The sequence below is a fragment of the Anoplophora glabripennis genome, unplaced genomic scaffold (assembly GCF_000390285.2).
Source record: "Anoplophora glabripennis isolate ALB-LARVAE unplaced genomic scaffold, Agla_2.0 scaffold3, whole genome shotgun sequence".
In the NCBI taxonomy this organism is placed as follows: Eukaryota; Metazoa; Arthropoda; class Insecta; order Coleoptera; family Cerambycidae; genus Anoplophora; species Anoplophora glabripennis.
Window position 1 is genome coordinate 159246 of NW_019416486.1, and position 9720 is coordinate 168965.

General features: G+C 31.1%; 1 protein-coding gene across 1 annotated transcript; it reads right to left on the minus strand.

The window, feature by feature from the left end:
• Positions 1-1182: 1182 nt before the first annotated feature.
• On the minus strand, positions 1183-9235 carry LOC111691607 (fatty acid synthase-like). Its single transcript, XM_023454696.1, has 6 exons — positions 9118-9235; positions 8855-9025; positions 2315-2519; positions 1868-2071; positions 1408-1688; positions 1183-1337 (listed from the first exon to the last, which is right to left on the minus strand). Exons 1-6 carry the CDS (start codon positions 9233-9235, stop codon positions 1183-1185), a joined length of 1134 nt encoding a protein of 377 aa, XP_023310464.1.
• Positions 9236-9720: the final 485 nt, after the last annotated feature.

Here is a 9720-nt window from a genome sequence, read left to right on the forward strand (position 1 = left end):
AAAATGAGTGACATATTAGATTATTTCAGAACCTACTTCAATTTAAATTTTGAAAATTGGCACACTAGGGTTGGGTGTGCTCTTTACAAATCCAATAATTTTGTTCCTCTAACACTTCCGGTTATACCGCAAGTTGACAACAATTTCTTGATGACAAATAATGGTTGATAACTTTGCCATTTGTTTTAAAGTCCCTCCACCCTCGCAGTTAAATACGAATACGTAACAGGTAATAATATTAATCTATTTTAGTAGAGTACCCATCAAATAACTTCAAATAACATAAAAACTAGAAGATATAAGTATAGGGAACCATAGTATAGATAGAAAGAGAATAAAAAGGCATTCAAATTTGAAAAAATGTTTCATTACAAAAAATCATGTTTAGATGGTTTCCATTGGACCAAACTCGGTATTGAATCATCATCACCCTGTATAAGATTCGGCAACTCTAAAGCTATGGTTATGCAGCTTAGGTATTTAGCTCCTGCTCCTGCTTTATCTGTCTAACTGTAGAATGCGTACGGTTTTAAAGTAGGTTCTGATTTTTAATTTTTTTTCCTAAAAAGTTAAATATCTCGAAAACGGATAATTTTAGGAATAAGGAAACTTGATAAAAGTCACCTTAAAATGAAGTGTAGAATCCAAAAATGTAAAAATATACATAGTGTTCCATTTACAGTTGACGTCAACTTCCGTTATAACCGGAAATGTTACAGGAACAAAATTATTAAATTTGAATACCTACAGCACATCCAAAAACCCTAGTGTGAATTTTCTAAATTTAAATCAAAGTAGGTTCTGAAATAATCTAATTGGCCACTCACTTTCAACCATCCGGCATAAAACCGCGAAATATTTTTAAGAGTTTGATGACAAGTAGAAATTTTCATAAAGAAAGATAAATTTACAAGTAAAAAAGTGTTTTCTGTACAGTACACAATTGTGGGAACATTGTATGTATAGAGGCGTTCCCATAACATTCTTATGTATTTCTTTGAGATCGTAAGAAAATTGGTCTTTACAATTATTTCCTAGATAAAAAGGCAAAATATATAAGGAGGACAGAATGGTATGAGAATATCCGTGTACAAAAGGGTCACAGAAGACAAAACTTTTATTCAAATTTTCCTCAATTGTTGTTACTTCACATCAATTGATATTTATTGGAAGAATTAAGAGTCAGTTGTTTACCTTAATAATCGAACAGACACCAGATGTTGGTTCTGAATGTCCGATGTTTGATTTGACGGAACCTATCAGCAAAGGTTCTGTTCTCCGCTTTGCGAGAACGTCATCGATGGCAGAACATTCTTCCGGATCTCCAACGGTAGTACCTTCAAAATAAATTATTTGTATTATTAGTACACAATTTCAACAGATAATCAGTAACAATAATGACATTACCTGTCCCGTGGGCCTCCAAGAAGCTGAGACTGTATCTGTCGACTCCACATTCGTCATAGAATTCAGTCAGCAGCTCCCCTTGCCTTTCTTTGGAGGGAAAAGTGATTCCTTGCTCCTTATATCCGTCGCAATTCGTTTTGGCGTAAACCACCTCAGCATATATTCTTTTGGCATTTTTGGTCCTCTGAAGAAACAGAACCGCCACAGCTTCTGACCTGACATAGCCGTTACCTTCTTCATCGAATGATTTGCAAGTACCGTCCTTACTTAGAACTCCCAATCTGAATGTCATTATAAACATTCTAAATGTCTTAGAAACTCGTAAACGTTTATTCAGAAAAAAAAAGCATTTACAATACGTTGATGAGAACATTGGTGAACGAATGTACAGCTGAATAATTGAAATGGGAAAACGCCAAAAATTTTTGGAATCTTTTGATGAAAAATATGATTTACTCACCTTGCAAACTGCAGCGTTTGTAACGGATGCAAACACAAGTTCACTCCACCGACGATGGCGTTGTCAATCTCTCCTCGTCGAAGGGCTTGGTAAGCATGTTCAAATGCGTACAAAGAACTACTACAAGCTGTGTCGGTTACGTACGACGGCCCTTTCAATTTTAAGAAGTAACTCAGTCGATGTGCTATCATAGACCTTTGCGCTCTGCAACAAAATGAGTTTAAAATAAAAGAAAATGTGATGTAGGTAATTAAAAAAGTTGCAATCCTTTGTTTACATGACAACATTGGATCATTTTACACCCAAAGTTCAAAGTCCTTATAAATGAATGATGAGAAACCTCTGGTTTCCCACATTTAAGTACTTAGGTTCTCAAATTTTAATATTTTATTTTATTTAAGTACTTAGGTACTCAAATATCTCACAAATTGTTTATCTTGCACTTACCCAGTCATAGTGTAGGAATTTGGGATCAGGTTGACGAAGTAGCACATTTTATCATTTTCACAATAACAAGCGCCCATGAATACACCAGTCCTGGTGTTCTCCAGGTCGAGAGGGTTTAAACCTGCATCCAAAATGGCTTCTATTGTTTTCTCTTGAACTAGTGATATTACTGGGTCCAGTGAATCTGATTGTCGTTCGTGAACGCCTTAGTAAATAAAAATAAATAAGTGAATATATAAAAAAGAATAGGGGAAGAATGGACACAAATTAAAACAGTATAATGGAATAGAAACATTACTGAGAGAATAAAGTGATTTAATCAGTAATTTTTAACATGTTAAACGATTTCTTATACAAAAAAAACAAAATATTTTGCAAAATTCGTTTTAGAATTTCGAGTCCAGCAACTTCAGCTAGACTAAAAATTTGTCTTGCTAGCATGTTTCTGTTCTCTGTACAGGCAATAGTACATTTATTTGTTAAAATTTTGTATAATTTTGAATTAAAAATGTTTTAATTAATGTCTTTTATTTTTTGTTATTCATATATTTTTTAATTGAACAGGAACTAAGATAAAGAATCTCGAAGCATAAAAAACATACATTTCTGGAGACGATGTATTTTAATTAATGCTATCTGAATTGCATTATTTGTTGTAGCTCTTGTTTCATATAGTTGTGTAAAATGTATAATCTTGTTTTATTTTTACATCATAAATTGATGAACTGTAATAATACAGGGTGTTTTACAAGCTCTATGACAAACTTTGACCAATGATAGCTGGGTTAATTTCAAATATTTTTTCTTTCAGCTTGTTTTTTGTATTTTTATATGCATCTTTCCAGTTGTCTCTATGAATTATGATAGCTGTATCATCTGCCTAAGAAAACATCTTGCCATTGTTAAATAAATTTGCAATTTCATTAACATACATTAAAAAATATGTAGGTCCAAGGCACTGCCTTGTGGGACACCTATTTCTATTTCTAATAGTTTATCAATAGTGTTATTAATTTTAACTCTTTGAATTCATTTTTTTTATAACATTTAAATAAATCTTATACATGTCCTTTTATTCCAATGCCATACAATTTTTCTAATAAGTGTTGAATGCCTTAGTTAGGTCCATAAATATGTACATTCTTTCGCCGTTATTAATTTGATTAATTACTTCATTAATTCCTGCATCTTCAGTAGTTTCACCCAAATTGATTATTGATATTTTCGACTTCTAAGAAACTCAATCAACCCGTTTATTTTAAGTTATTTATTAGAGATATAGGTCTATAATTTATAGTTTCACTTCTCACATGATTGTTATAAACTGGAGTCACTATAGATGATTTGCACTAGGAATTACAATTCGTACGATATTTGTTGAGATAGAATTCCAAGAAGACCCCTGTGCCACTTCCTTGGAATTAACCGCATTCGACATCCGAGGTAGAAAGACATTGGCGGCGTGGCGTTCATCGTAGTATACTGTATTTTGCAGTTATAGACTACAAGCCCATCGGAAATTTTCAAGGGGTCATTTGACCCAGCATGGATTACTTATAAATCAATACTACCACATATAACAATAACTTTAGAAACTATGCCGTCAATTCTAGTTGGTACAGGTGAGTACACAGGTAAGCTAAACCTGTTCACCAAGGGGAGGTGGTTTTCGGCAAAACATTTTTGTACGGCATTTCTAAAGTATATAGGTTATACAAAAAAAAAATAACCTCGACCTAATGCCATACAAAAATAGCAATACCGGAAGCCAGGAAAATTTTTGATTTTCCGAAAACTTTGGCCCGGGTTTTGGTGATTTATACTGCAAGTTCGGATCGATACATAGATAAATTTTTAACCGACGCCGTACGTACTTGCTGATACAGGGGTTAGGAATACAGGGTGCAACCCTCTATTTGTAAGAAGCGTATGGGGGGTGATTTGAACCAACATCAAATTCACTAATTTTAATTCGATTTTATAAAATAATGACATATTTGGCCATGCCGTACATTTTTCATGAAACATGTGCTGACTATAGGAAAATTAATTTTCATCTGAAAAGTAGGATTTCACGGTGAAAAATTTTTGTACGGCATTAATATATTTTGTTAATACTGACAACAGTAATCAACAAAAACAAAATTCCGAACAAAAAAAATGGTTCTAAATGGCTTGAAATATATATTTGCAAATAAGTATTACTTGCAAGAATTGATTTTATTTTTACTACTATTTTCTCCTTAATACAAATTATTTAGTACTGTACGGCCTTTCTATAATAAGACTTACAATATCATATAGAAATATTTTTCAGTAATGCCGTACATATTTGTCGATACAGAGTGAAAAAACCCGGATGCAAACCCCTATTTTGACCCTTATTGTTTCCGATCATTGAAAAATGATCGGCATTGTTGCTAAAACATTATTTAAGATGTAAAATAATTTTTAAGTAATATGCCGTTAAAAAACCATAGGTCGATATAAAATTATTAGTTTTATAAATTTGAAAAGCTTATATATTAATTTTTTTTTCACACAATCTTATAGTTGTTTTTGTAACAAATGCACTTTTAAATTATTTTTACTAATTTTAAACATATATTGTATGCCAATGGCTTCATCACAATTTTTGCGTAAATAAATTGTTCAAAGAGTTGTAACAGAAGTTGTAAATATGCATGCAAATGCGAGGGTACTTCAAAACATATATTATATCACTGTTTTAAATGTAAGTATTTATATAGGAATTCTCATGAATATTGAGTTAAATTAATTGTTTATTATTATATTTATTTGAAAATAATACTTTCTTGCTCGTGCACAATATTTTCTCGATTCTCTATACACAATTTTGTTTAATCTTAAAGACAACGCCATCATAATTTCTACGGTATAAATTAAATTTCTCTTGAAATTAGGATATAACTCATTTTGGACTTATACAGTTTCGGAGAATTGTTCCAACGAATATATACGGCATTGTAATTTTCATTCTTTATGTTATATTTCTGATGAAAATTTGTAAAGCCGTATAGTTATTATCTAAAAATGTAGTAAACATTTAATAAAAAATATTATCAGCTATGTAAAATCCACTAGTTAAAAATGTACGGCATTGGTTTATTTTTTATTTTTTTACTTATGAAAAGTCAATTACAGCCATAATATTTTGAATATAACATCTTTAGTTTATAACAAGGAATTTTCAAAATATTGTAAATTTTCAAAATTTATTTATTTGTTTATTTTAATTTGTACCATTAATTGTAACCGGCCATGATTTAGTACGATAGTTTTTGGTTATATTTTATCAAAAAAGTGGTTGCCGTACAACTCAATTCCAAAATACAAGTAATTGTTTTATAAACTTTTGCATTAACCATAATTTTCACGGCATAGTTGCTAAGAATTATTTGGAGAGTTAAATAATCATTTGGAATCGATGCCGTACATTTTTCAATGACTTGAAACAAGGGGGGCTAAAATAGAGGGTGGCGCTCTGCATTTCTAACCCCTGTATCAGCAAATACGTACGGCGTCAAAAGTTATCTACGTATCAATCCGAAACTTGCAGTATAAATGCCGTACTGTAGTAAATCACCAAAAACCGGGCCAAAATTTTCGGAACATCAAAAATTTTCCTGGCTTCCGGTATTGCTATTTTTGTACGGCATTAGGTGGAGGTTCATTTTTTTGTATAACCTATATACTTTAGAAATGCCGTACAAAAATGTTTTGCCGAAAACCACCCTCCCTCGGTGAATAGGTTTAGCTTACCTGTGTACTCATCTGTACCGACAAGAATTGACGGCATGGTTTCTAAAGTTATTGTTATATGTGGTAGTATTGATTTATTCATGCTGGGTTAAATGACCCCTTGAAAATTTCCGATTGGCTTGTAGTCTATTACGAATGCGTGTTTCTTTGTAAGTGTATCGTCCTATTCGATGATGAAAATGATTTGAGAAAATTTATCAGATTAGAGGCTGTTACTTCAACACATATTTCTTTCTTTTCCTTTTTTTGTACCAGCATGTTTATAAATAGAGCTGTCATTATTGGACACGTACCAAAGGCGTGCGAATCAACATAAAATAAAGTGAACAATGATTATAAGATTTACGTCATTGTATGATTGTAAAACACGTAAATTGTTTTACGCATCGTTGTCAACGGTTCCACAATCTGGATGGGATCGGTTATAGATCGCATCATCAGGTATGTTTCTACCCTTGTTTCAGCGAAACTTATTCGCGGCGGTGATAAAACATCTTAATCTGTAATATTTGCATCATTAAATGTGGTAATTTCCGCTAGGGGTTGTAATTATTCCAGTAGGAATGAAATGTTTTAGTATTTACTATACCAAATGGTAGGTTACATTATTATCAATATACCTAAAGATTCAATCAAACATAAATTGAGTCTTCTGGTTTTTGCCAGTTTTTTTATACGTGTGTTTAATACTTATTACTTTATGTTTATTAATATTTATTTTAAATGTTTTTATACATACACAAGTAGTATATACCGAATTACATTGTTGTTTACATTTTTTTAGTAAAAGAAAGTGTTGTTCGTTATTCAACTTTCCCTATGACCATGACCACATGCACTTGAAATAACACGTGTTGAGTGCCGCTTTGCTGGAATTTTCCCTACGTCTAAGAGACCTTATTAATCCTAAGATTATACAAGGTTTAATTTTCTTTTGTTGTCATAGATTCTACTTATTTTTTTATAGCAGTGTTAAATGTAAAATAATGAATATGATTCCTCAATACCTCTACTTGGCTGGATACTACTCGTTCTAGCAAACCATTTAAATTCACATAATTTACTGGTTTCAAATTTTAATTTCTTTTTGTCTTTATGATAATTGAGATCTATTGAAAGCGCTATATGATAATGGTATGTAAAATGTGTATGTTTCATGTATTAATCATCTAATTTCTAATCTAGTTATATTATTACTGAATAAATAAGTAAGTGATTGAATGAAGTAAGTTCAAAATTGATAAATGTGAGTTTTCCATAATAACTTAGGCGTCGCCAGCCAATGGGCTGGGGAGGGGGGGCATGAACAGAAGGACGGAAGAAATATAAATTATAGGTAAAAATAGGTAGTGAATTTTTAATATTTTATATTTTATTCTGATTCCTATAGATAAAAATTTAATTTCTTTTATTTAAAATTCCAGAGCAAAATTTTTAAAATATGGAAATGTATTACTTTTTAACATAAAATTTTATATTTTTAAATTCTTTTGTCAACAAATATTTATGCTAATTTATTACAATTGTTTTTTAGAAAAATAAAGTAGGTAGTGTTAATTTTCAAAATTAATGTTTAAATAAATAAAATATTTTATAACAAGATTCCAATCTGATATTTTCTTAGCTTAAGAAAATTTTTGTACTTTTTCGAATTTCTAGAGGGGGGCAGGTGCGACGCCAAGGGGGGCAGGGCACGAGGTCAATTTTTTCACCTCGTCCTCAGGTCCTACAAGACTAAAATATATTGTATACAATATACAGTAGTCTATTGTTAAAAAAAATAAAAGGATTGTGAGATTGTGAAAATAAGTTATGATTTAATGAAGTGTTTAAGTGAAGTTCAACAGAATCAAGAAAATATAATATACAGATATAGATAAGAAGAGAAATTAATAAAGTAAGTAAAAGGAAAAATAAGTATTTATAAATAGGCCAGTCAATAGAGTAAAAAAATCATATCTTAACAAAAATATTAACAGCATACCACCTGTGCCATCATTTAAAAGACAGTCTGTAGATATACTCTGATGTGTTTTCGACTCGCAACTCTCATTAATTAATTTGTTAAAAACAGATTAGTTTTAGTGCAAAAAATGCGTTTTTTTTTAGTTTTTTGCTTATAAAACCAAAAATACTAGAGCAATCTCAATTTCGTAAATGAAAAAGTTGTAGGAAATTAAATTTCGAAGAAAATGAGAGGTGGAGCGATTCGATCGGTTGATAAGAACCGGAGAAAATCCGTAAAAACCGGAAAATTCGGCATTTTTAAAAAAATTCATAACTTTGTCATTTATGAAAATTAAGAGCTGAAATTTGGCACAGAAGTAGACAATTATATCAACTTTAAGTTTGCAGAAGGCAGGCGCTGGCGGACCATTACTTTTTGCGAAATTGCAATTTCAAATTGTTTATGCATTCTTTTGCCGGGGGTCTGCTTGCGTTAATAATGGTCCGATTTTAATTCAAGTATATTTCAAGTTTTCGTTAAAATGCAACGAAATGGATGAGACATGCACTTGAACATCGGTGTAAACGATTACAGTCTAAAACGTCAACAAGGGCTTTATTGATGGCAATCCATATATCTAAATTCGCAACAAAGTTATGAAATAGAAACCTTCGAAGGTTATATTTGAAATGTAACAATCATGTGTTACTTTTCATATTGGCATGAATGAGCAGCTATCGTTTTTCTAGTACCTCAACGTTTTATATATATTTAATTGGATATCAATCACTGACAGTTTTTGCACTTACCAAAGAATCCACGGTCATACTGCTCAATATCTGGAATAGTGCCTGAACAAGGAGGAATTTCTGGGTGAATTAGATCCCACCTTCTATTTGGCAACACCATATTGACCTTATTGTATAAATTATCCCTAAATTCGTGGATATTATTGGAATTAGGGAAAGCTCCGGACATACCTAAAAAAAATATTTAAGTAAGATAAGAATAATTAAAAAACCTGCACGGAAAACTAAAAAAATATCTTTTTAGTATAAAAAAAGAAAATTACCTGAAATAACTATCTCCTCCCCTGCTTTAACACTTGCCATTGCCTTTCCACCTTGAAAGTTATAATTTGGCCCTTCTTTTTTCTTAACATCATCTTCTAGATTTTGCGTAATCTCCATTTTATTTAAGGATATAAATAAGTATAAATAAAAATGAAATTATCTAGTTGACCACCTTAACTCTAAAATATATTTATTTCTGATACCTACTAATTTTTAAAATAAATATGAAATAAATATACAATAAATATGCAATAAAATCTCACTGCAATAACATAAGGCTTCCCTAAACTTAGCATTACTGAGAATTTTGTACGTTAGTACTCTTTATATATGAGGAAAACGAAAGTATTTTAATATAATTTATGCCCATGTGATATGTGACCTCTTCATACCCATGCCAAAAAAAGCAATAAATTAATAAACAAAAGCCGATTTGAGAATTAACTAGCAAACTAATTTGTTATTTATTTAGTATTTACAGTTGAGTCCTAACACGGTAACCAGAGAGATTCATCCTTAAGACATAGATCTCTACGACAGGTAAGACGTGCGAGGAATAGTATTTCATGGACGTAATATTTTCCAAAGATTATTAAATATAG

Excerpts from the sequence above, each read along its gene's own strand:
- LOC111691607 (XM_023454696.1), bottom strand. The coding sequence starts at position 9,235 with ATGGAGATTACGCAAAATCTAGAAGATGATGTTAAGAAAAAAGAAGGG. Across the intron at positions 2,520-8,854 it reads GTATGACCGTGGATTCTTTG|GCGTTCACGAACGACAATCA; the intron begins GTAAGTGCAAAA and ends TTATTTACTAAG. Across the intron at positions 1,338-1,407 it reads CTTGGAGGCCCACGGGACAG|GTACTACCGTTGGAGATCCG; the intron begins GTAATGTCATTA and ends TTTATTTTGAAG.